Consider the following 27,932-nt stretch of genomic DNA (forward strand, 5'->3'; position numbering starts at 1 on the left):
ATGAGCATGACGGCATTGCTGGACCTGAAGAGCAGTGTGCTGAGGCAGGTGCAGAGGAGCCAGTCTCTGAGGGGGAGGAAGGAGCCAGCAGCCTCAGCAGCCAGCTGCATCCCCGTCACACACTGCCCTGACCAGCTACCTCACGGGTGAGTCTCACACACTGCCCTGACCAGCTACCTCACGGGTGAGTCTCAGTGGCACACAGAATCAACAGCAGTTATAATCACACACATTCCGGTACACACATGCATGTAAACACGCATATTCACTCACTCACTCACTCACTCACTCACTCACTCACTCACTCCGGTAATAATAATAATAATATAGTGTGTTTCATTACAACATAGAATCTCAAAGCGCTTGCAAAGCAACTAATTATAAAAAATGGAAAGCAAAAGGTGTCTCTAGTCAGCTTCAAAGGCAGTTTGAAAAGGCAGTCAGTCTCTGGTATGGCTTGAGCGGAGAGAGGGGCATCGATGGTTAGCTAGGGAGAAAGTCAGTCTGACAGATACAGCTACACACAGGCACATTCAGACTGCATGAAGGAAAGGTTCCTCTGGCAGTCTCTGAGAAGAAGGCCTAGTCTGGTGCTGTGGACCATAAATATTCTGGACAAGAACAATATGTTTAATGTGTCCCTCGCCTCTACTCCAGAGATGGGACCTGTTTCTAAAATGCCTCGATCAGTCTGGTCTTCCCCAAGGAGACATGGACCATCCCAAAGTACCAACAGCTACATGCACAGTCAGACACTCAGTGAACGGGGAACATTGCTTTTGGGCGAACAACACTTCGAAAGACTTAAATGGTCTATCATTTATCTTTAATATGTAAATCTATAACTTTTCATAACTTTTATCGAAAATAAACTAACCAAATGAATCCAATATGTGTCAACAGAATGTTCTTATGTTATTGATTAACACATTTATTTGATTGATTAACCCCAAACTGAGAAGGTTGTGATGAGCTGTCATCCTAAGAATATTGGCAGATGAATAGGCCACAGCAGAATCGACAGGCACAGGTGAATAAATCAATAGTTTTTCCATTCATCCTTTGGAGCGAGTCTTCTGTTTTGATTGCTCTTCAGCTGAATGTCAAAGCCAATAGCAATGGGCATGTAAACCTTGAGGTTTCTATAGCAACCCAACAATGTCTGTTTGTTACAGCCTGCTCCTAAAATATGACCAGCTAGATTGTTAATGACGGCGCCTATTTTATTTGCGAGGGAGAAAAACACCTGCGATGCTCTGAGCAGAACCTTTTGTAATTATTATTATTTAACACTGGCTCTGTAAAAGACTTGAGGAACTACAGCGAACCAACACTATTGATAGGGTAGGGGAGATTGGGGTGGGTTGTCTCAGGGGTGGGTTGTCTCAGGGGTGGGTTGTCTCAGGGGTGGGTTGTTTCAGGGGTGGGTTGTCTCAGGGGTGGGTTGTCTCAGGGGTGGGTTGTCTCAGGAGTTGTTTGTATAATTTTTTCCCCCAATTGACATTTTAGTCATTTAGCAGACGCTCTTATCCAGAGCGACTTACAATTAGTGAGTGCATACATTTCTTCATACTGGCCCCCCGTGGGATGGTTGTCACAGTGCTAATTACTCCCAATCTAATGTTTTTAAGGGTAATGTGTGAATTTAAAAAAATAACTCATCCACCTGGTCAATTTATGTCAGCATAATGAAACATTGAGGTGAGGGGAATTCATGTGTTTTTCATAGGTAAAATCAAAACGTGTATATTTTGGTACTTTATTTGTAAAGGTTTCTAGGTCAAGCCATGTGGTAACTAGCATCTTAACCTGTTTTTACATGTAAGAGTCTATCTGGTAAGAACACCTTTTTATATACCGGCGCTGTTGAGTGGAACAAACTACCACAGCAACTCAAAGCCATGCCGACCATAACGTAATTTAAAAAGAATGTCAAAAGCTGGCTAAAAATGATGTCTGTATGTAATGCTCTAGGCTATGACAATGTCGTCCTGTCTTTTGTTTTGTTATGTGTTATATGTCTAGCCTAGGTCTACTATGTCTGTTTGTTAATTTTTGAACAATTTATTTAAGAGGACCACAATGGAAATACGTTTTCAAACTTTTTTGTGTCATCCTTGATGATAGTGCATTTACAAAACCAAGCCATGAGGTCGAAGGAATTGTCCGTAGTGCTCCGAGACAGGATTGTGTCGAGACACAGATCTGGGGAAGGGTACCAAAACATTTCTGCAGGATTGAAGGTCCCCAAGAACACAGTGGCCTTCATCAATTCTTAAATGGAAGAAGTTTGGAACCACCAAGACTCTTCCTAGAGCTGGCCGCCCGGCCAAACTGAGCAATCGGGGGAGAAGGGCCTTGGTCAGGGAGGTGACCAAGAACCCGATGGTCACTCTGATAAAGCTCCAGAGTTCCTCTGTGGAGATGGGAGAACCTTCCAGAAGGACAACCATCTCTGCAGCATTCCACCAATTAGGCCTTTGTTTTTTTGCTTTGTCATTATGGGGTATTGTGTTTAGATTGAGGGAAAAAAACAATTTAATCAATTTTAGAATAAGGCTGTAACGTAACAAAATGTGGAAAAAGTGAAAGGGTCTGAATACTTTCCGAATGCACTGTATCGGTCTGTCTGTCTGTCTGTCTGATTAACACCCACACATGCATGTGCAAACACACGCAAATTTACTCAAAATGTCATATGGTATTCTCACGGCATAAAATGCTTAATTTTGTTAGGAATATTGTTAATGCAAAGAAAGGCTTTGCTATTTCTAAGACACTGTATCCTATATAGCTTCATTTCGTGTTACAAAAGGAATTAGCTAGTAGCGAACAACCAACCTCATACTGTGGCATCCAACCCCGCTATGGGGCTGAGTGTGTTTGATGGCTTATAACTCCATGTTGGAATAAGATAAAAAATGCTCTCCATTTCAACCCAAGCCATTGTTCTTTCTCCTAATATTGAAACAAGTCTTGTAAAGCCGTCAGCATGCTTCCTATCTGAAACAGTTCGGAACAGTTTGTTTATATATTATGACAACATTCTGTGACGTTTTGTGCGTTTTGGTCTTCGGCTAGTTTTTTGGGGGGCTGTTCGTGCACACAGCAATGTTTCTTGAGGCAAGCCGAAGTCGGTAGCCGAAGTCTACGCCCCTTTGTCGGCGATTGGTCAACAGTAGGGATTCTTCAATTAAGTGTTTTCATTCAACGAGAGACGACTCGTTTTCATGTAAATTGTTCGACCGATGCATGCTGACACCTTAAGAGTACTGGTGCTGAGAAATACACACAATAGTAGAAAATAAGTGTGACAATCAACCCCGGTCTCCCCTATATCAACCCAGCTATGGGAGATAAATTGGATCAGTATAACATCAATCTGACCCTTTGTTTTGCACTGAAAATGTGACATTCTCCATCCATGGATCTCATCCATGGATGGAGGGAGGTCATTATATGTTAGTCATAAAGAGACATCACATATAGGTGTTATTACCAAATTATTCCAAGCTCATTGATTTGTAACACCATTAGAGGGATTTTAATTGTCAAAACATTTTATTTCCTAATTCATTATCATGAATATTAAAGAATGCAGAAAAGACCAGAACACTCACACCTAGCAAACATTCTCTCTATGTGGTGTTTTGGGAAATACTTCCTGAATCTTTGAAACTGCATCCTCATAACCCTCATGATGTCTATTCATATGGGGACACAGGCTATGTAAGATTAAATGTAAGAGAGAACATTTATTTTGTATGTATTTTAAGTATTTTAATTATTGTTTCAGCATATACCCAAACACATGAGGTATTCCTCTGTATTCGTCTGTATATGTTCCTCTGAGTCTGCATGTCTATTTGCTTGTTTCATCTCATAATTCACCTTTTAGACAGCAAAACATGAGAAAAGCTTTTGAATAAATATTCAAAATAATATTTAATAATAAACTGTATTGGAAGAAGCTGTTTCCTAGCAACATACAATTGTGTGTGTGTGTGTGTGTGTGTGTGTGTGTGTGCGTGTGTGTGAGAGAGAGAGATAGAGAAAGGGAGGAGGGAGACAGAGAGAAGTAGAGAGAGGGAGAGAGAAAGAGATTGACTGACTCACACAGACCCCTATCATTTGTAATTGTGGGTTTTTCTTAATCATACAAACCTTTAAAGAGAATCCAGACGTCAGAAAATACACTTACAAAGGTTAAAAGCGAAAAGGTGCTGGTGGCACACTGAATATTGAACCAAAGTCTTGTTTTGGATACATAGTCTTAAATGTTGATAGACTCAAATAACCTCTTTAATCACCATATGACTCATGCTGTAACCAACCTGGTACTAAGCAGACAAGCTTGGCATGCCTTCATGCTGCTTCACAAAAATGTCAGGCTAGCTGTCAGATATGAATGTACCTATTTAATGGGGGTGACACGTTACAAGACTACCATTTTCCAGCCAAAATAAAATATCTGTTCCTTGGATTATGTCACTGTATTGAAGGAATGTTTTTCATGCTCCTTAATTAGATGTCTACAGAAATTAGGTATTTTAGCTCTTTGGGGATCCTGTCAAGCTTCCATTGTAAAGACAGACAGACATCATCATTCCTCTGTCATCCCCGTCCCGTCCCGCACTAAACGTACCCTGACCACAAATAATCAGGGGTGTTACCACCCACTACCTCCTGCTCCCTGGAGACACTGTCTCAGACAGAGGCGTGGAATGCAATGCATGGGGAGATCAGTGGGCACTGTGTCGGCTGCCACCAGACTGCCACGCACCCGCTGTGATGTGACAGGCAGCGTTAATAAAGGCGTGTGACTGAGAGCGGGCCATGTGGACAGCGCCTCTGTCCTCTCTCTGCATAATGAGACAGGGGGTCTGGGCTAGGAGACAGGTGGGGGGCATGGGGATGGGGTGGAGGTGTCAGACCTGTATTCTTGCTCCTGGTGCTCTGCCACATGACTCATTCCAGAACACTCCTCTAGTCTGGGGAAGGAGAAAGGAGGGTAGGGGAAGAAAGGGGGGGGAGAGGGGGGTATTCCCAAGGTGTTCAGCTGTGCCAGTGAATCCCTCCGCCACGAATGTGCCTCCATCACCATGGCGACTGGGGCTTTGAAATTAGCAAGTGGCAGGAGTCCAGGAGTTCACCCACTCAGAGAAAAAAATACAATGTAGAATAACGTTATATGGCAGACATGGTAGGGTGGCTTTGAGTCTTTGTTGAGCTTCATATTACGCTATTACTCAAGGGAATACAGCAACCCCCATGGACCTTAAGGGTAGTGCGGTGAGATGGTTCTTATTCACCACTAAGATGGGATGCATTCACACCTATCCACTGTCTGTTTACACGGGTCTTAGGCTACCATAAGTTCCCCAGACACACAGACGTTATTGACAGACTATTCCCCTCAGGTTTGTTGCTGCAGGAAGGAATGTTTAAATTTTTTTAAATATTTCACCTTTATTTAACCAGGTAAGCCAGTTGAGAACAAGTTCTCATTTACAACTGCGACCTGGCCAAGATAAAGCAAAGCAGTGCGATAAAAACAACAACAACACAGAGTTACATATGGAATAAACAAAACGTACAGTCAATAACACAATAGAAAATCTATATACAGTGTGTGCAAATGTAGTAAGTTATGGAGGTAAGGCAATAAATAGGCCATAGTGCAAAATAATTACTATTTAGTATTAACACTGGAGTGATAGATGTGCAGAAGATGATGTGCAAATAGAGATACTGGGGTGCAAATGAGCAAAATAAATAACAATGTAAATAACAATATGGGGATGAGGTAGTTGGGTGGGCTAATTACAGATGGGCTGTGTACAGGTGCAGTGATCGGTAAGCTGCTCTGACAACTGATGCTTAAAGTTAGTGAGGGAGATAAGTATCTCCAGCTTCAGAGATTTTTGCAGTTCGTTCCAGTCATTTGCAGCAGAGAACTGGAAGGAATGGCGACCAAAGGAGGTGTTGGCTTTGGGGATGAACAGTGAGATATACCTGCTGGAATGCATACTACGGGTGGGTGTTGCTATGGTGACCAATGAGCTAAGATAAGGCGGGGATTTGCCTAGAAGTGATTTATAGATGACCTGGATCCAGTGGGTTTGGCGACGAATATGTAGTGAGGGCCAGCCAACGAGAGTGTACAGGTCACAATGGTGGGTAGTATATGGGGCTTTGGTGACAAAACGGATGGCACTGTGATAGACTACATCCAATTTGCTGAGTAGAGTGTTGGAGGCTATTTTGTAAATGACATCGCCGAAGTCAAGGAATGGTAGGATAGTCAGTTTTACGAGGGCATGTTTAGCAGCATGAGTGAAGGAGGCTTTGTTGCGAAATAGGAAGCCGATTCTAGATTTAACTTTGGATTGGAGATGCTTAATGTGAGTCTGGAAGGAGAGTTTACGGTCTAACCAGACCCCTAGGTATTTGTAGTTGTCCACGTATTCTAAGTCAGAACCGCCGAGAGTAGTGATTCTAGTCGGGCGGGCTGGTGCAAGCAGCGTTCGATTGAAGAGCATGCATTTAGTTTTACTAGCGTTAATAGCAGTTGGAGGCCACGGAAGGAGTGTTGTATGGCATTGAAGCTCGTTTGGAGGTTTGTTAACACAGTGTCCAATGAAGGGCCAGATGTATACAAAATGGTGTCGTCTGCGTAGAGGTGGATCTGAGAGTCACCAGCAGCAAGAGCGACATCATTGATATACACAGAGAATAGAGTCGGCCCGAGAATTGAACCCTGTGGCACCCCCATAGAGACTGCCAGTGGTCCAGACAACAGGCCCTCCGATTTGACACATTGAACTCTATCTGAGAAGTAGTTGGTGAACCAGGCGAGGCAGTCATTTGAGAAACCAAGGCTATTTAGTCTGCCAATAAGAATGCAGTGGTTGACAGAGTCAAAAGCCTTGGCCAGGTCGATGAAGACGGCTGCACAGTACTGTCTTTTATCGATCGCGGTTATTATATTGTTTAGGACCTTGAGCGTGGCTGAGGTGCACCCATGACCAGCTCGAAAACCAGATTGCACAGCGGAGAAGGTACGGTGGGATTCGAAATCGTCGGTGATCTGTTTGTTAACTTGGCTTTCAAATACTTTCGAAGGGCAGGATGGATATACAGTGGGGGAAAAAAGTATTTAGTCAGCCACCAATTGTGCATGTTCTCCCACTTAAAAAGATGAGAGAGGCCTGTAATTTTCATCATAGGTACACGTCAACTATGACAGACAAAATGAGGAAAAAAAATCCAGAAAATCACATTGTAGGATTTTTTATGAATTTATTTGCAAATTATGGTGGAAAATAAGTATTTGGTCAATAACAAAAGTTTCTCAATACTTTGTTATATACCCTTTGTTGGCAATGACACAGGTAAAACGTTTTATGTAAGTCTTCACAAGGTTTTCACACACTGTTGCTGGTATTTTGGCCCATTCCTCCATGCAGATCTCCTCTAGAGTAGTGATGTTTTGGGGCTGTCGCTGGGCAACACGGACTTTCAACTCCCTCCAAAGATTTTCTATGGGGTTGAGATCTGGAGACTAGCTAGGCCACTCCAGGACCTTGAAATGCTTCTTACGAAGCCACTCCTTCGTTGCCCGGGCGGTGTGTTTGGGATCATTGTCATGCTGAAAGACCCAGCCACGTTTCATCTTCAATGCCCTTGCTGATGGAAGGAGGTTTTCACTCAAAATCTCACGATACATGGCCCCATTCATTCTTTCCTTTACACGGATCAGTCGTCCTGGTCCCTTTGCAGAAAAACAGCCCCAAAGCATGATGTTTCCACCCCCATGCTTCACAGTAGGTATGGTGTTCTTTGGATGCAACTCAGCATTATTTGTCCTCCAAACACGATGAGTTGAGTTTTTACCAAAAATTTATATTTTGGTTTCATCTGACCATATGACATTCTCCCAATGATCTTCTGGATCATCCAAATGCACTCTAGCAAACTTCAGACGGGCCTGGACATGTACTGCCTTAAGCAGGGGGAAACGTCTTGCACTGCAGGATTTGAGTCCCTAGCGGCGTAGTGTGTTACTGATGGTAGGCTTTGTTACTTTGGTCCCAGCTCTCTGCAGGTCATTCACTAGGTCCCCCCGTGTGGCTCTGGGATATTTGCTCACCGTTCTTGTGATCATTTTGACCCCACGGGGTGAGATCTTGCGTGGAGCCCCAGATCGAGGGAGATTATCAGTGGTCTTGTATGTCTTCCATTTCCTAATAATTGCTCCCACAGTTGATTTCTTCAAACCAAGCTGCTTACCTATTGCAGATTCAGTCTTCCCAGCCTGGTGCAGGTCTACAATTTTGTTTCTGGTGTCCTTTGACAGCTCTTTGGTCTTGGCCATAGTGGAGTTTGGAGTGTGACTGTTTGATGTTGTGGACAGGTGTCTTTTATACTGATAACAAGTTCAAACAGGTGCCATTCATACAGGTAACGAGTGGAGGACAGAGGAGCCTCTTAAAGAAGAAGTTACAGGTCTGTGAGAGCCAGAAATCTTGCTTGTTTGTAGGTGACCAAATACTTATTTTCCACCATAATTTGCAAATAAATTCATTAAAAATCCTACAATGTGATTTTCTGGAATTTTTTTTCTCAATTTGTCTGTCATAGTTGACGTGTACCTATGATGAAAATTACAGGCCTCTCTCATCTTTTTAAGTGGGAGAACTTGCACAATTGGTGGCTGATTAAATACTTTTTTTCTCCACTGTAGGTCTGTAACAGTTTGGATCTAGAGTGTCACCCCCTTTGAGATCTCTGGGGATCTCAGACGATCCGAAAGAGAGGTTGAACAGGCTAGTAATAGGGGTTGCGACAATTTCGGCGGCTAATTTTAGAAAGAAAGGGTCCAGATTGTCTAGCCCAGCTGATTTGTAGGGTCCAGATTTTGCAGCTCTTTCAGGACATCAGCTATCTGAATTTGGGTGAAGGAGAAGCGGGGGGGGGGCATGGGCAAGTTGCAGCGGAGGGTGCAGAGCTGGTGGCCAGGGTAGGGGTAGCCAGGTGGAAAGCATGGCCAGCCGTGTCTGTCTAGTCTAGTGAAAGATCAGGGATACTGAATCACATATAATGTAACAGTTTGTTCATGATACTCTACTGTATGTGTTGCTGGTTGTGATTGACAGCTCAGCATTAGGTCTCCTTTAGTCTTTTGCAAAATGGAAACCAAGCATAATAATGCTCATCCACATTTACTAAGGACGACAGAAGCATCTGTGAGTAACAGTGTTTACTGAGGGGTTAAGAAAGCGTTTCTCTATATTGACCCTTTAGGACAGTTTTGTTTCTATAATCTTTTTTAACAGAAAGTTCATAAGTCATATTTAACAGAATGTGTCAAATGAGAATTGAATTGACAGTGTTATTCATGTGTATGTTTTGCAGGCTGTCTGAGGGGAATGGGGAGTTCTTTGAGCGTATGAATGGCATCCTCCAGAAACAAGAGAATCTGCTGCGGGCTGCCCAGGCTGAGGTAAACCCTAACCCTCCTTATGTTTATTTAAAGGGGCAGTGCAGTCAAAAACCACACTATGAGGTCGAATTAACAGTCTGAAATTGTTAAAATTATGATAATGCCCTTTTAGTGTTGGAGTTCATCTGATCTGATTATTCTGACCAATGACCATGTCACGCCCTGACCTTAGAGATCACCTGTATTCTCTGTTTGGTTAGGTCAGGGTGTGATTTGGATAGAATCTAGTTTATTCTACTTCTATGTTGGCCGGGTGTGGTTCCCAATCAGAGGCAGCTGTCGATCATTGTCTCTGATTGGGGATCATACTTAGGCAGTCATTTTGCCTACCTTTAGTTGTGGGATCTTGTTTCTGTTTGGCTTGTTGGATGTTTAGCCTCTTGAACTTCACGTTCTGTTGGATTTTGTTATTTTGTCGGTGTTTATAATAATAAACGACTATGTACGCATACCACGCTGCACCTTGGTCCGATCCTTTATACAACGAACGTGACAGAAGATCCCACCATCATGGACATGGGAGGAGATATTAGACGGAAAAGGATCATGGACGTGGGAGGAGATCTAGGCAGGTATGGATCGCCTTCCTTGGGAGCAGACGGAGACAGCGAGGGAGGATCAACGGCGACGCCGACGGTGCCGACCGCGAAGGAAGCACGAGAGGCAGCCCCAATAATTTTTTTGGGGTGGGGCACACAGAGCAGAAGGAGGCCCTGAAAGGGCTGACTGTGGAGGAAGAGGAGGCCGCTATTATAGAGGCCCTCCAAGACATGCAGCTCAGCACTGTGAGAGGAGATAACTATCTTAAGGGGGCTGTTAGCTAAGAGAGAGCAGGAGAGCTCCCTTCAGAGAGAGGCGCTGCAGGAGGCCCACAGGGAGAAGGAGTCAGTGGATGCACGGAGAGAGGAGCTGGCTAGGCAACAGGAGGAGCTGAGAGAGGAGTTAACACTACAGCAAAAGAGAACGCAGTCCTTAGAGCAGAGGCTGGCGGAGCCAGGTTTCAGAGTAGAGCCAACTCATACAGGCTTACAGGCACCATACAGGCACCCTGTTATGCTGTGATACGCACTGAATCTCCAGTGCGCATTCACAGCTCAGTGCGCTTGGTGCCCACGCCCCGCTCTTGCCGGGCTAAAATGAGCATTCAGCCAGGACGGGTTGTGCCTGCTCCTCGCACAAAACCTGTGGTGCGTGTCTCCAGTCCGGTACGGCCCGTACCTGCTCCTCGCACCAAACCAGACAATCCTATCTGCCAATCAGGGCTGTGCATGTAAATATATTTATAGAGGAAAGGTCTTGGGTAGTACACTGCTAAAAAAAATAAAGGGAACACTTAAACAACACATCCTAGATCTGAATGAATGAAATAATCTTATTAAATACTTTTTTCTTTACATAGTTGAATGTGCTGACAACAAAATCACACAAAAATTATCAATGGAAATCAATTTTATCAACCCATGGAGGTCTGGATTTGGAGTCACCCTCAAAATTAAAGTGGAAAACCACACTACAGGCGGATCCAACTTTCATGTAATGTCCTTAAAACAAGTCAAAATGAGGCTCAGTAGTGTGTGTGGCCTCCACGTGCCTGTATGACCTCCCTACAATGCCTGGGCATGCTCCTGATGAGGTGGCGGATGGTCTCCTGAGGGATCTCCTCCCAGACCTGGACTAAAGCATCCGCCAACTCCTGTACAGTCTGTGGTGCAACGTGGCGTTGGTGGATGGAGCGAGACATGATGTCCCAGATGTGCTCAATTGGATTCAGGTCTGGGGAACGGCATCCATAGCATCAATGCCTTCCTCTTGCATGAACTGCTGACACACTCCAGCCACATGAGGTCTAGCATTGTCTTGCATTAGGAGGAACCCAGGGCCAACCGCACCAGCATATGGTCTCACAAGAGGTCTGAGGATCTCATCTCGGTACCTAATGGCAGTCAGGCTACCTCTGGCGAGCACATGGAGGGCTGTGCGGTCCCCCAAAGAAATGCCACCCCACACCATGACTGACCCACCGCCAAACCGGTCATGCTGGAGGATGTTGCAGGCAGCAGAACGTTCTCCACGGCGTCTCCAGACTCTGTCACGTCTGTCACATGTGCTCAGTGTGAACCTACTTTCATCTGTGAAGAGCACAGGGCGCCAGTGGCGAATTTGCCAATCTTGGTGTTCTCTGGCAAATGCCAAACGTCCTGCACGGTGTTGGGCTGTAAGCACAACCCCCCCCCCCCCCTGTGGACGTCGGGCCCTCATACCACCCTCATGGAGTCTGTTTCTGACCGTTTGAGCAGACACATGCACATTTGTGGCCTCCTGGAGGTCATTTTGCAGGGCTCTGGCAGTGCTCCTCCTGCTCCTCCTTGCACAAAGGCAGAGGTAGCGGTCCTGCTGCTGGGTTGTTGCCCTCCTACGGCCTCCTCCACGTCTCCTGATGTACTGGCCTGTCTCCTGGTAGCGCCTCCATGCTCTGGACACTACGCTGACAGACACAGCAAACCTTCTTGCCACAGCTCGCATTGATGTGCCATCCTGGATGAGCTGCACTACCTGAGCCACTTGTGTGGGTTGTAGACTCCGTCTCATGCTACCACTAGAGTGAAAGCACCACCAGCATTCAAAAGTGACCAAAACATCAGCCAGGAAGCATAGGAACTGAGAAGTGGTCTGTGGTCACCACCTGCAGAACCACTTCTTTATTGGGAGTGTCTTGCTAATTGCCTATAATTTCCACCTGTTGTCTATTCCATTTGCACAAAAGCATGTGACATTTATTGTCAATCAGTGTTGCTTCCTAAGTGGACAGTTTGATTTCACAGAAGTGTGATTGACTTGGAGTTACATTGTGTTGTTTAAGTGTTCCCTTTATTTTTTTGAGCAGTGTAGATACATACTATATAGAAAGGTCGCCGGTTCTAATCCCTGAGCCGACTAGGTGAAAAATCTGTCGATGTGCCCTTGAGCAAGGCACTTAACCGTAATTGCTCCTGTAATTCGCTCTGGATAAGAGCGTCTGCTAAATGACTAAAATGTAAATATAGCTCTCTCTGCTATGCATATGTAACGGGGGTCAATGTGCTGCTAACAGCTTCCTCCGCTGTCCCATATTGGGCTCGAACCAGCGATCCTCTGCTTCGTAACACACGTGACCGCTCTCCTTAACAACGTTCCAATGGGTTGAGCCACCTAAAAGGTACCGACTAGATCCCTCAATCTGGTACATTTCAAGCTAGCTGTGGAGCGAGCTTACAGTACGTTCTTAACTCTGTGTTACACCAAGTAGAAGGCTATGGCGTGAGGGGACAGACTGACAAGGTTGAGAAGGCCTCTCAAAAGGCTGGAGGCTCAGCTGTCACAAGAAGCTGCTCTCCGTGGCTCTCTACCCCCTCACTTCCCACGCAAGAGAAAAGAGACTGGGACTGAATGGGGCCCTATTAAGATGTTTATCTGAGAGCACTTGTTTTCCACCCTCTTCATATATTAAAGTGGTGAAAGGGGAACAAAAAGAAAATCAATGATGCAGTCATTGCCTCTGTTTGATTGTGTGCCACGATTGAAAGCGAAAGTGTTTGGTCAGCGATAACAGCTCATTGTGACTTAACCTCACAACCCTTTCCAAGCCTTATGGAAGCAGTCATGGTGATGGAGCCTGCTTAAGGGAGAGTGTGTGGCTCTGAGGTTTGAGGTTATCTCTCTGTGTGTATCCGCAGTGCGAAGGGGAAGGTAACACGGCCGCACCACCAGCAGAGCACGTAGACCAGGCCTTCGTTCCAGAGAGGTCCAGCAGGAGAGAGGTGAGTAGCCTGGGCCCCCTAGGGTAGAACATTGAGCTCTAGCGATAGAGGGGTATTTTACTTGTTATTGGCCTTTTCTCATATCTAGCTCCCCAACTAGAATTCAGTGTCCTGAACCCAGTTTGCCTCTATCCTCACATGGCTTTAGCTAGCTACACTGTTGCTTAAACCTCCCACATTCTTAGCTACAGTAAGATCACATCATTCTATTGACAGAGACATGTTTCCTAGCTCTTATTTTGCAGTGACGCTGCTTTAAGAAAGATGCATGAGACTGTGGTTAAGGCATTCACTGAGGTTGTTTTCTTCCAGCTGGACCTCCTGTATGAAGAGACGGTTTACACGGTAGTCAACAGGGTGGGAGTGCCCTCGCCAGAGTACGTCACCAATGAAGGAGACATCTTCAGCTATCTGCTGAAGGTACACACACTCCTTTGATCGGCTAAATCAGTTTACTGAACAGCCCACCTGGCCAAACTCTCACACACAAACCAAACAAACACTTACTCTAACACACATAACCACACACGCACGTACACTACCAGTCAAAGGTTTGGACACACCTACTCATTCAAGGGGTTTTCTTTATTCTTAAATTTTTTTACATTGTAGAATAATCGTGAAGACATCAAAACTATGAAATAACACACATGGAATAATGTAGTAACCAAAAAAGTGTTATTCAAATCAAAATATATTTTATATTTGAGATTCTTCAAATAGCCACCATTTGCCTTGATGACAGCTTTGCACACTCTTGGCATTCTGTCAACCAGTTTCATGAGGTAGTCACCTGGAATGCATTTCAATTAACAGGTGTGTCTTTTTTCCTTCTTTATGCGTTTGAGCTAATCAGTTGTGTTGTGACAAGGTGGGGGGGTGGGTGCAGTCGCAAAAACCATCAAACGCTATGATGAAAGTTGCTCTCATGAGGATCGCCACAGGAATGGAAGACCCAGAGTTACCTCTGCTGCAGAGGATATGTTCATCAGAGTTACCAGCCTCAGAAATTGCAGCCCAAATAATTGCTTCACAGAGTTCAAGTAACAGACACATCTCAACATCAACTGTTCAGAGGGGACTGTGTACTCACTAACTGTAAGTCGCTCTGGATAAGAGCGTCTGCTAAATGACTAAAATGCCAATGTAATATAATGAATCAGGCCTTCATGGTCGAATTGCTGCAAAGAAACCACTACTAAAGGACACCAATAAGAAGAAGAGACCTGCTTGGGCCAAGAAACACAAGCAATGGACATTAGACCGGTGGAAATTTGTATTTTGGTCTGGATGATCTCCGCATGTGTATTTCCCACCGTAAAGCATGGAGGAGGAGGTGTTATGGTGTGGGGGTGCTTTGCTGGTGACACTGTCTGTGATTTATTTACAATTCAAGGCACACTTAACCAGCACGGCTACCACAGCATTCTGCAGTGACACGCCATCCCATCTGGTTTGGGCTTAGTGGGACTATCATTTGTTTTTCAACAGGACAATGACCCAACACACCTCCAGGTTGTGTAAGGGCTATTTTACCAAGAATGAGAGTAATGGAGTGCTGCATCAGATGACCTGGCCTCCACAATCTCCCGACCTCAACTCAATTGAGATGGTTTGGGATGAGTCGGACGGCAGAGTGAAGGAAAAGCAGCCAACAAGTGCTCAGCATATGTGGGAACTCCTTCAAGACTGTTGGAAAAGCATTCCAGGTGAAGCTGGTTGAGAGAATGCCAAGAGTGTGCAAAGCTGTCATCAAGGCAAAGGGAGGCTATTTAACACTTTTTTGGTTACCACATGATTCCATATGTGTTATTTCATAGTTTTGATGTCTTCACTATTATTCTACAATGTAAAAAATAGTAAAAATAAAGAAAAACCCTTGAATGAGTTGGTGTGTCCAAACCTTTGACTGGTACTGTATGACCGTACACTAGTGTGCTGTCTTTTCCACTTAAAATACTGACTAATAAAATAGACAAGACCAGAAAGAGCCAATTAAGCTGTAATAATTGCTGTTCTAGAAAATTACAGCAGAAATCAGATTGTCTTGTCATGTGAATCCTGTTGTAAACCCCTTCTCTAATCCCCCTCCTCACCAACTGATCCTAGAGGTTCAGTCTGGCGGTAGAGAGCCATTCTTGCTTTGAGACGTCTGTAGAGGATTGAGCAGATGTGCTTTGGCTCAGACCTGATTAAACATCAAAGCCCACTGAGTATTGATGTTCAGCTGTGATATTACATCCATTCAGACGCTGTCACTCCAAAGCTGCATCCTTGCTTCCTCTGTCGGTCTCTGCTTGAGGTGGTGGACCGGGGCACATGTCCCCATGCTTTGAAGTGACCCCTGGTTCTCTTTGTCCTTTGAAGATAGTGAGATTGAACCTGTACAGCCATCTTGGATCGGGCTTATGAGAACGCAAATCATTGGAAAGGGATGTAAGGCTTATCATCATTGTATTATTGTTTTGAAGTTATGCTGTGATTTCTAAAGCGTACAGGTCAAAATGCAGGTAGGAGTATAGTTGAATGTGTATTGCAAATATGCTCACAGACCTATGAGGCTCTCTTGCAAAGAGTGACCTTTTCCACTGTCACCCCTCTATCCTCTCTCCTAGGTATTTGATATGGGTCAGGAGGAACATGACATCATTCTGCAGAGAGTCCAAGAATCCAAGGTGAGATGCTTTGTTCCACTTCCATCTTGTCAATTTCCGTCTCCTGTCTCCTCTCCTGTCTCTTACTGTATCTCCCACCCGCAGACACACGCCATGTAAACTGTATGAACAAGATAGCACCACTGACTTGTCACTGTGAGGATCTTCAAGTCTGCACCATATAATGTGCCTTTCTTTTGTATATAGATATACACTGAGGGTACAAAACTGCTCTTTCCATGACATAGACTGACCAGGTGAATCCAGGTGAAAGCTATGATCCCTTATTGATGCCACTTGTTAAATCCACTTCAATCAGTTTAGATGAAGGGGAAGAGACAGGTTAAAGAAGGATTTCGAAGCCTTGAGACAATTGAGACATGAATTGTGTGTGTGTGCCATTCAGAGGGTGAATGGGCAAGACAAAATATTTCAGTGCCTTTGAACGGGGTATGGTAGTAGGTGCCAGTCAGGCACACTGGTTTGTGTCAAGAACTGAAACGCTGCTGGGTTTTTCATGCTCAACAGTTTGCCATGTGTATCAAGACATCCAGCCAACTTGACACAACTGTGGGAAGCATTGGCGTCAACATGGGCCAGCATCCCTGTGGAACTCTTTGACACCTTGTAGAGTCCATGCCCCGACAAATTGAGGCTGGTCTGGGGGGGGGGGATGCAACTCAATATTAGGAAGGTGTTCCTAATGTTTGGTATACTCAGTGTATAGCACGTTGCATTCACAAGGTTAAAGTAAAATGCATGGAAAACACTAACAGCCCTATGTACCCGGAGAGACTCAGCTGATGGAGTGTATTGATAGCCATAGTGAGGCTCACTGTGCACCAGGAGACGTAATGATCTCTGAAAGCCCACTTTGTATGATGCCCTTGACTACCAGCAACCTTTCAAATGTCAGATTGAAAGAGATGCTGGGCTCTTCTGCTAGACTCCTTGAAAGGTTGTGGGCGGAGAGGAACATATTGTGCCATTTAAATGTTCCTTCCTACAATGATCTCTGCTTCTCGCCGGCAATACACCAGACAAAGAAAACACACATTGATTATTCTCTCTTGACAGACTCAGGTCTCACTGCAGTGATTGCTGGTATTTTGTTTACCACTGTGAAAGTGCATTTGTCGAGTTAAATAGTGCATTTGTCGGGTTAAGTACAACGACTAGCTTTTGTTTTCAAAGTGCACTCTGTGTACTCTGTTCAAGTCCCAATTTTGGAATGCAGCGTGCTTATGGATTGTTTCAGCGAGATGTCTCACTTAAGCTATAAGGCCAGAGGGGGTGTGGTATATGGGCAATATACCACGGTTAAGGGCTGTTCTTATGCACGAAGCACCGTGGAGTGCCTGGATACAGCCCTTAGCCGTGGTATATTAGCCATATATCACATACCCCCGAGGTGCCTTATTGCTATTATAAACTGGTTACCAACGTAATTAGAGCAGTACAAATAAATGTTTTGTCATACCTGTGGTATACGGTCTAATATACCACAGCTTTCAGCCAATCAGCATTCAGGGATCGAACCACCCAGTTTATAATAATTCATGACTCTTAGCTTGTGTACTACTGTTATTTTGTGCACTTTGTTTTGCAGAGAGCAAGTTTCACCCTGAGAGTGTCTGTCATGAAAGGGAAAAATCTAATGGCAAAGGATGCAAATGGTGAGGGGTGTTTGTGTTAATTTACTGCTATCGATGGGAAGCAGCATTTGTTTTCTGTGCATGGATATGAAATGTAATCGTTTCCATATGCCAACTCCAACTCCCCATTGACAATGAATGCAATTGTTTGCTATTGAAATAAGATTAGAACATTTTCATATCAACTATATTGAGTGAGCCACGTTGTTATTTCTGTCTGGAAGAAATAGAAAAACCCCTCATGATCCACTGGACTGTTCCAGGTATTATGTGTTTCTACCAATACACTATAACCATCATCACATCACTGTCCACTTTAGACTACACTGGACGTCACTTTGTCTAAAAGGACACAGTCTGCTATTACCAGCAGACCAATTGCTTTTGATTCCTGTACATCACCGTCATTCTAAGAGTACAATCTCAGTGTGTCGCTATATTAGTTTAACCCTTACTGTGCCATCTACCCCCGGGTCTGGGTAGGGTACAGCGACCCCTATTGCATGCTGGGAATCCTCCTGGGCCAGAGCCCCCGGGAAACAGATGAGAAGAAGGAGAGGAAGTTCAGCTTCAGGAAGAGGAAGGAGAAGCTGGAGAAGAGGTCCAGTATCAAGGATGTTCTAGCAGCCACGTGCATCCAGGTGACTGAGGTCAAGCCAGAGACTCTCAACCCAGTCTGGAACGAGCACTTTGTTTTGTAAGTACAGTACTGACAGTACACCGATTCTGGAAGTTGTTGGCAGATTGCTTGACATTTGTATGTGTCTCAGTGCCTAACGGTAACAATGTTTGTTTACACAATGCCAAGTGATGATATTTTCTTTCTTCAAATAGTGACATTGATGATGTCCACAGTGATCTACTGCATATGGACATATGGTAAGGTTAAACACAGTTTGGGCCTTTCCACTTCCTGTCCAAATTCCAGATTCCTGAAAACGTTTCAGGATTCTGCATGCCAAAGTGATCCAACTGTCCTACTAACCTTTGCTCTTCTTCTCAGGGACCATGACGATGATGTCTCTGTTGCAGAGGCTTGCAAAAAACTGAATGAAGTCAGTGGACTTAGAGGAATGGGCAGGTAGAACAGGCTTTTATTTGCTGAGTATAAAGTCGGTGAAATAGGCCCTTTAATACGGTATAGTGAATGGAGGTCTTGACTGTCAGGTCATTGAGATGCTGGTCGATTGCTCTGTGTTATATTTCATGTATTCATCAGTACCTTATCCCACCAGGTATTTTAAGCAGATTGCCAAATCTGTGCGGTCCAATGGGACGTCGTCATCAGGATCATCTGAGGACAATGCTGATGACTTCCTGGGCTGCATCAACATTCCACTGAATGTAAGTCTTTAAAGTTACAGTGCTTGAACTTCCCAACTGGTATTGTTTCTTATTCGATACAGTAGTAATACATTTTACTTGATGCAGTTTATTCTAACATACGTATCTATTAGCTATTATAAGTATTAACTAACAGTTATTAATTATACTCCACCAAACTTGGTTCCTGGCTCACTGTCTATTAGAGAGGCGCAACACCCGTTATAAAAATTGAATTAATTGTAAATCCATCAAAAACAGTGTGACGTTTCGGTCTACACCTTCATCAGACCGGAACTTCACTTGGTTTTAATGGATTTCGAATAAATTATAGTTTTATAATGGAGAGAGTGTCGCGCCTCTACCTCTAAAGAAATCCACTATTATTTAAGGCAGCACCTCCTTTTTTCCTGGCTTAGTGTCTAGGCCATGGGCTAGACAGGCCCTTGGATCAATATAGAAAATCTATATTTATATTAGGAACTCAGTTGGGGTCTCAACTTACTGTTGAGAGTTAGAATAGTAGAATAACAAGGTTCAATTTTGAAATGTGGCTGTGCATCAGCAGTTTTTCTCTTGCAATGTCAGTCACTGATAGTCAGTCAATTAGCCCAGGTCAGCAAATTTTTTTTGGGATTGCTAAGCTAGTTTAGCAGCCAGCTATTTAAACTTTTTATCAGTCTCACTCAGATATCATATTAAAAACGTCTAACGTTTCTCTCCACTCCATGGCAGAATGTGTAGAATTGCAGGAAATTAGCTGTAAAACTGGATGTGGGCACGCAGACCAGCGAGCAACTGCTGCCCCTCATGATAAGTTCAGACTTTTTGTGGTCCCCACCATCATCAAATTGCCCATCCCTGGTCTAGCCTGTCTGTTGTTCACCTGTAGGAGATTCCTGTGATGGGATATGACAAGTGGTTTAAGCTGGAGCCCCGGTCCAGTGCCTCCAAGGTCCAGGGAGAATGTCACCTGATTCTGAGGCTCTTCACAACCCAGGTAGCTACTACAGTCTCTCTTTTCCACAGTACCTGTCTAGTCCACCCAAGTCACTTGATCATTTCATTTTGTTCCCCAGAGAGACACAACCCTGAGTAAGAGGGAATCAAAAGAAGTCATTCACAAGAAGATGCTGAGTCAGATTCTGGAGTATGAGCATGCTCATATTCAGGTGAAACTCTACTATACAGTGCATTCTATTATCAAGTAAAATGACAGAAATGGCTATGGATGGCTTCCTTATGATATTCATGTAAATAATCTTGTTTTTCTCTCCAGAAAGAGCCTTATAACTGGAATGGGCAGGTGACTCCTCCAGCATGGACTGTGCTGTCCCATCATGCTGTGCAAACTGACCTCTCACCCCTGCAACAGGCCATCATGTAAGTAGCTACAATAGTAACACTTCAATGTAGATCATATGCCAAAGGTATTGCTGTGGTCAAAATTCAAAAAATCGAAGTTATGCCAAGCCAAGCTGGAGAAGCCTGTGCCAATAAAGTACCAAGTTTTTTAATTATGAGTGAGAGTTGCACCTTTTCCTTCCTAGTCCTTTTAGGTCTGAAACCATTCATCTCCAATTAGAGCTCATGGTCATGTACGGTAGATGTATAGTAGTATATAATGCTCTCGTCTGCAGTCGCTGGCAGTGCTACAGCAGCCACCACCGGTCCCAGAGGATGTGCTATACCCTGCTGCTGCAGCTCCTGAGGACCATCGATGCAGAATGGGATCCCCAAGCTGTGCAGGGAGACCTGGTAAGCCTACTGTCTCCTCACAGCTCCCCTCTGGCTCACAATCACCTTTCATCTGACATTAGGACACTTCATTAACTCACCACTCAACATCCATTATCCTATAACCTAGGGGTCTGTTATTCAATCAAAACCTGGTTGTTTCGGTGCGGTAGTTTTTCTAGAAACTGTTTTTGATTGACTAGACTGAAGCCTAGAAGTCTGTCTGAATGTGCTGTTATTGGCTAGATCGATCATTGTGAGGTTGAATGATGTGATGATGATGTACTTCCTGTGTTCAGGAGCGGCAGCTGTCGGACAGCTTCAGGCTGTACACGGACCACTGTCTGTGTCTGATGAAGAACATGCGCCAGGTGTTCCCCTGCGCCAGTCCAGCCGCCGTCACACGCTGCGAGCTCATGCTGAGGTAAACACATACCACAGGAGGCTGGTGAGGGGAGGAAGGCTCATAGTAATGGCTGGAATGGAGTGAATGGAATGACATTAAACCATATGGAAAATGTGTACCATTCCATTCATTCCGTTCCAGCCATTACTAGGAGCCCGTGCTCCCCAATTAAGGTGCCGCCAGCCGCCTGTGACTCCCCCCCCCCCCCCCCCCCCTCACCACAACACTGCATCAAACACTCGCCAGCGCTGTCATACCAGCCCAAACACTCAACTAAGTCACTAGAATAGAAGCACAGACCATAGAACCATAGTACTTAGAACAGTCAATCCAATAGGAGGGCAGGGTGACTAAGTCATAAGCCTATCGGGCGGGGTTTCTACTTGAATGGTGGTGATTATGCCAATAAAAGCAGCTGTGTTTCTTGAGGCTCATGTTGCTATGCTCTTTCTCTGTGAGCAGCCCCACGGGGCACAGTACTTCTGTGTCGCACAGACCAGATGAATGGAGATCCTGTAGGGCCTTTTCCAATAAGATTTCAGTCTGCCCAGTGATTGACACTCCTACAGAGATCTCATAGGACACTGACAACACACATAAAAACATATACTCAAACACATACAAATCATTCTTGCTGTCAGTCACCTTAGCGTAAAAAGGCTGACAGAAATGACAGGTTAGGCCAGTCAGGATGGTCTGTTCCAGCAATCATTTGGAACATTTGTGTCCAACAATCATTTTGATTATCCACAAAGCACCTTGCATTGTGCCTTTTGTCTTTTACTCAGTAATGAGTGGTTGGGCTACAATAACATGCCCATGTTTCTCTCCCTTTGTGTTTGTGACTCAGGGGTGTAGGACACATGCAGACCATGCCGGCCTTCAAGACTGCGTGTCCCCTTCGAAATGAACTGCATTTGGAAATTGCCACTATTGTCAAGGTACAACATAAATATAAGGAAGACCTGTTCGTGTTAGCGCTGTTGCCTGACTAATTTGAATGACTGCAATCTTTGATTTCAACAGAAAGGTACAGCGGAGTGGTACGAGAGCACAATTTCACAATTCAAACCAGAGGAGGGGGTAAGTTGACATCATAAGACTTGCTGACACACAAAGTCATAACACATTATGGGCCTGTCGGGGTTGTGTGTTGGTGTGTGAGCTGTTGTGTGATGGTGCTATAGGCTCTGGAGGAGCAGCTGAGGAGACTGGTCCAGGTGGTGGATGCAGTGTGTGCAGATGTACAGAGGGGACAGAACGTCTACAACAAGCTCTTCTACAGGTACACAAACAGTCCCTGCAGTTTATTGTGTCAATCAACTTGACTTTTAAGTAGAATCATGTTGATTATGCCAAATAGCAAGTGAATCATTTTCTTTGTATTGTCTTTTTGAATCCCCCAGTGCGGTGAAAGTGGATTACTTTAGCATCACGTATAGACAGTTGGAGAAACTGGTGAGAATTCCTTTGAAACCAAAAGGGATAGGACCTGCCAACATCTTTATCTATACATGACATTTGATGATACACAGTATACTGATGCATATAGTGTTCCTGTATGTTCAGCATGCATGTATCCTCACCGTTGACCCTTGACCTCTGAGATGGGGTGACTGACCCCTGTGCTCCCCCAGGTCGCGGACGACGTGAGCGTTGCCATGGAGAGGGTGTGTGGCACTCTAGAGCAGGAGAGCTCCAGGCTAACTCAGACCATGGGGGAGGCTCTGTTAGAGCTCTACATGTCTCTGAAAATACTCAAACGCTTCAGAGAGTTTCTCCCTCTTAAGTGAGTTTGTCAACACCCTGTTACCCGGTCAGACTGTAGGATGGTGGATGTTCAGCTTGGTTGCATTGAACTTTTAGAAAACAGAGAGATTGATTAGACATCATTATTGCTTGGTGATTTGATCTTGCATTGAACTTCCTCTCCATATGCTTGAACATTCAGTAGATTAGCTAAATGTCAGGTGGTTAATGAGTATTCTTCTCTCAGGGACGCTAAGATGCTGGCCTTGACTGGCTATCACAACTTGTTCAAGACGTCTATCCACAAGTGGCTGCAGATAGTCCATGACAAGTCTTGTGACAGGATCCGCAGAGCAGTAGACATGGACCAGGTGAGAAAGGCATTTTATGGAAGTGTCTGTAGAGATTGCTTTTCTATGAAAAGCAATCTGGGAAAACATGGAACATACGGCAATCAGGATATCCATTACACTTCTACAGCAGAACCAATTGATAATCTGTAACCCACCATGATGTTTCTATTTAATGTACTCTGAATATGAGTTAGTTTCGGTGTACTGTACGTGTGTGTCAGTGTATTTCTAATACAGTACATGTGTATGACTTTCTGTAAGTTGTTTCTCACAGAATGTGTGTGTGTGTGTGTGTGTGTGTGTACTGAACAGCTGGAGCCAGTACAGCAGGCCAAACACAGCTCCTCGGCGGTGGATGTGACAGCATGTTTCAGCCAGGTGCGGGTGTTCTGGAACCAGCTGGCCTGGCCAGACTCTGCAGGGGCCTTCATCTTTGTCACCCGCCTGACAGACGTGAGTGCCACCGCCACACACACATAAACACACGCCCAACGCACGCACACACACACACAAGTGCACCCTTTCACACACACTACACATTCAGAGACAGAGTGAAAAGCTCTACAGGTGGCAAGCCACAATCACAAACAACCAGAGAATGCTAATTGAGGGTTTTACTCTCAATGATGATGGGGAGTGAGATGTTGTCTGTGTTGCAGAATTTCTGCAGTGAGGCTGTGTGTTACTCAGAGATGATAAAGCGCAAGATTGAGAGGAGCCAGCCGGGTCGAGACATCAAGAGCCTTACAGTGCAGGTAACGCCTGTGGGAAGGCAGGAAGGAAGGGGGGCTTCAGGATGACGTGGGAAGTAAATGTCAGCGAGTGTTCTTTCCCTGGCAACGCAAAGACCTCAGCGGGTTGTCCGCAGTGTAATATGTTTGGTTTACTTACCGTCCTGCCTCTTTTCATTGTCAATCATTTACTCCCTCCCCCAATTCCATACCTGCCTCTTTTTTTTAGCCCTGCCTCTTTTTCGTCCTCTTTGTCTTCTTCAACCCTTCTCGACCTTTCCTCTGGCTTTCTCTTCTTCCCTCTGCTAATGTACTTCCTGGGTCTTGGTGTGGGCTAGCTGTGCATCGCCCTGAACAACACAGAGCATGTGCGTGTGTTCCTGGGCCACCTGCCTCGGGACCTTGACTGGCAGGGCGTGGAGCAGGCCATGGAGGAGTCTTGCGGGGCGGAGGGAAAGGAGCAGGTCAACAAGGCCCTGAATGGACAGCTCTACAACGTGGATGTGGACCTACAGAGGGAGGCCAAGCGCCTCATCACCCACCTCACAGACAAGGTCCCGCCATCTCACTGAACCGTCCTCTCTGTCGGTCATACTTAGTAACCAGTCATGCACGTCAATATCAGTTTTCATGAGAATGGGTTACATAAATGATACAGACCTTGGTTCAAATAGTATTTGTTTTCTTTCAAATGCCTTTGGGCGTTTGATGGAGCTTGCTTGGAGTGCAAGACGGTCGGGGTTTTCACATTTGGGACTATTCCATTGGTTCCATTGCGTCAGGCAACCTTAATCTAGCACAGCTAAAGTATTTCTAAGAAAACAAATACTATGTGAACCCAAGCCTGGTTACATAATACTCAAATTGGGTCTTGCCTGGTCACATTGCCTTGAACAGAGAGGCAAACCGGTGCATTGTGATATTGTGTGTTTTGTCTAGATGCTTTCAGAGCTGAAGAGGTACCTTCAGCACATCAGCCTGTCCCCTGACTCCATCAACAACGATGATGTAAGACTGAACAGTACACTGTGCTCTGCTTCTGTTACGTAGCAGCGACCTCTCTGCTTTCTTTCTTTGTCCTTACTGGGTTTTAAGACATTTTTCCAATAGGCTTCCCCCTAAGATGGGACACTGTTCTGTGACATTGTTCTGTTTCAGGCCGTGTCCCCCCTCATGAAGTACTTACACGACACTTTAGTCATCCTCAGCGAGTCTCTGGTGAAAGAGAATCTGGCTAGGTAATTACATGCTGTGTCACATCTTTATCTAGATGAGCATCTTAGACATGCACACAATAATGATACCCCTCTGACACGTTATGCTGTAGTGCTGGTCATTATCTAGCCATTATGATCACATGACATACAGCGGGATAGTCCATTGACTAGGTAATTGCTGTTTGTAGGGTATTGTTTAGACTGTCATGATAAACATTGGTGTGTGGGTGTTGCATGTCTTTAGTATGTGGTGCTGGATAAGCCGGGTTGTTGTCTAACTGTGTTCTCCTGTGTTCTGCACAGAGTTCTCCTCGGCATGTGGGAGCTGCTCCTCAGAATGATCCTAGACACGGTGGCGGAAAACATGGGAGTCCAGGTGGAGTTCTACAACCGCTTCCAGTACACCGTGGAGGTCAGTGGTCTCCCTCTCTCCCTCCCTTCCTCCCTCCCTCCCACTCGTAGTTGACCCCAGAGACAGGGAGAATACAGTAGGGACCATATTTCCCCCTCTTGCTCATCTTCAGCTACTGTATCCTTGCTAATTACTTGTGTGGTATAATTTCCATACCACTGATATTCATCAGGTCTCTTGGCTGCTCAGTCCCTGCTGAGGAGAGTCCCCACTAGAATGGCAATGTGTGACAGTTCCTGTATTCTAATGGAGCATAGAGCTGGCAAGGGACACATGACAGATTTGGATGAAAAGTCAGGAAAATGCAAAGTTGCGTGGGTAGAACATGTGGTGTGTTCCATGGTGATCTCCTTCTCCTACCGGGGGCTTCACGCTGTTAGCGAGGATACATACCGGTCTGCTAATATCCTCTGACATATGCTCCAACCAAAGGCGTTAATTATAGTTACCACCGCTAATTAGCTAGTCATGCCAGTCGAACAGAGCAGAGTATCAGACCATGTACCCTGAAAACTGAAACCTTCCCCACCACAATGCTCCTTTCAGGCCCTGGTGCAGTTCTTCTATGCTGAGGGAGAGGGACTTGCCATAGAAGATCTGAAGAACCATGCAGACTACAAGGTCAGAGCACCAACGGTTTATGTACCATTTAGCTACTTAAAGCCTGACCATGGTAGCTGGTTCCTGATGACCCTCCTCCCCACTGCTGTTCCTATAGGCTCTTGACGAGGAGCTGAGGCTGAACAAGTGTTCGTCCTTTGAGCTGATCGAGCAGTACTTCCTGGAGAAGATCTCTCAGCAGGTAGTCTGCAGCCTGCTGGGCTGCCCCAGGCTAGTGTAGTGGGGGAGTGTTGATTAGGAGCTGAAAGATCACACATTTTCTTTTTCTTGATCTCTTTAATGTTAATGTGGTCGCTAACTGTATTCTATAAGAACGGTTTATTTTAGAACACTAGAACAACTTTACAGGCATGTCCAGGATTCATCATACTGAATGGATGTATACAAATCCAATCCAATCAATCATCTGTTTATATATGCTTTATAATATGGATCTGCCTTTCAGAGAACACTGAAGCACACAAGCTTTGGCCGCATCAGTGTGAAGTGTTACTATGATGCTTCTGAGCAGAGGCTCACTGTGGAGATCCTGCATGCTGCTGATCTCATTGCCCTGGACGCCAATGGTAAATATCAGAGTTCCATTGGCATGCAGCTCCATATGCAGAAAGACTGCCAATCCAATCTTCTGTATGAGCCCCTCATTCGTTCCTGTTCCTCTCTCTCTCTCTCTCTCTCTCTCTCTCTCTCTCTCTCTCTCTCTCTCTCTCTCTCTCTCTCTCTCTCTCTCTCTCTCTCTCTCTCTCTCTCTCTCTCTCTCTCTCTCTCTCTCTCTCTTTGGTGCCACACAGGCCTGAGTGACCCCTTTGTCATCGTGGAGCTCTGTCCCCACCACCTCTTCCCCATGGCCAAGAGCCAGCGCACCCAAGTGAAGCTCAAGACCCTGCACCCAGTATTTGATGAGCTCTTCTATTTGTGAGTGTCTAACCCGCCTTCTGTATGCACTAACAGAGAAGGAAATGTTGTATTGTGATTGGCGGATGATATGATAGTTCCCTCTTGACAGCATCTAGATTGAAAAGCTAACATGGAGATGTAGACTTCTGTTTGACTCATTTTCTTCTATCTGCTGTCCCACAGCCATGTCAGCCCAGAGCAGTACAGGCACAGGTTTGCCTGTCTGACTTTTACTGTGATGGATTATGATTGGCTGTCCACCAACGATTTTGCCGGGGAGGCCTTGGCCCCGCTCAGTGACTTCTGTTGGCCAGGGAGACCCAACGCCTCAGCGGCCGGAAAGACCATCCAGCCGACCATTCTGCACCTGGCCCGGAGCAAACCCAGCGGTAGGGAGCAGGGTTAGGGTCAATTCGATTTAAATTCATTCAATTCATTAAGTAAACCGGAATTCTAATTCCAAATGTTCCTCATTGAAAATAATTGAGGAAAATTTGAATTGTAATTTCACTTTACTTCCTGAATTTACTGAATTGAAAGGAATTGACCCCAACCCTGGTAGGACGGTCCGCCGGATAGACTACAGTACATAACACCACCCCTCTACTCCTCACTGAGAGGGAACAGGCCCCCAGGGAGCAGAGTGTGTTAAGTCTGGGAAGGGTTTCCTATTACTTCTGTAATCCAACCTAGCGACCCGTTCAATCTAAAGGTAATTGTGGCAGGCGTTGGATGGATGCACTTACGTCTCTGTGTGCTCTCTCCATACAGAGAAGCCAATCATGAGGATTCTGGACGCACGGACAGGAGACGGAGAGGCTCAGGAGTTTGTGAGGAAGCTAAAGGAGATTGAGAAATCCATGGAAGAGGAGTGA

The 27,932-nt window shown here is 45.1% G+C and overlaps 1 protein-coding gene across 1 annotated transcript; it reads left to right on the forward strand.

Moving 5' to 3' along the window:
• Positions 1-27,932, forward strand: LOC311145875 (BAI1-associated protein 3-like; the record flags this gene model as incomplete). The annotated part of the gene is made up of 33 exons (XM_084182229.1): positions 1-146; positions 9,418-9,505; positions 13,219-13,302; positions 13,615-13,722; positions 15,918-15,977; positions 17,566-17,632; positions 18,095-18,308; positions 18,446-18,490; positions 18,615-18,692; positions 18,847-18,955; positions 19,827-19,934; positions 20,014-20,106; positions 20,214-20,317; positions 20,575-20,692; positions 20,971-21,095; positions 21,928-22,018; positions 22,104-22,160; positions 22,265-22,362; positions 22,484-22,535; positions 22,715-22,866; positions 23,074-23,197; positions 23,492-23,632; positions 23,839-23,934; positions 24,249-24,464; positions 24,850-24,918; positions 25,069-25,148; positions 25,431-25,539; positions 26,086-26,160; positions 26,258-26,341; positions 26,606-26,726; positions 26,952-27,075; positions 27,241-27,446; positions 27,829-27,932. The coding sequence occupies 33 exons, from the start codon at positions 1-3 to the stop codon at positions 27,930-27,932; spliced, it is 3,546 nt and encodes a 1,181-aa protein (XP_084038355.1).

This window comes from Coregonus lavaretus (assembly GCF_964263955.1).
Source record: "Coregonus lavaretus genome assembly, chromosome: 2".
NCBI lineage: Eukaryota > Metazoa > Chordata > Actinopteri > Salmoniformes > Salmonidae > Coregonus > Coregonus lavaretus.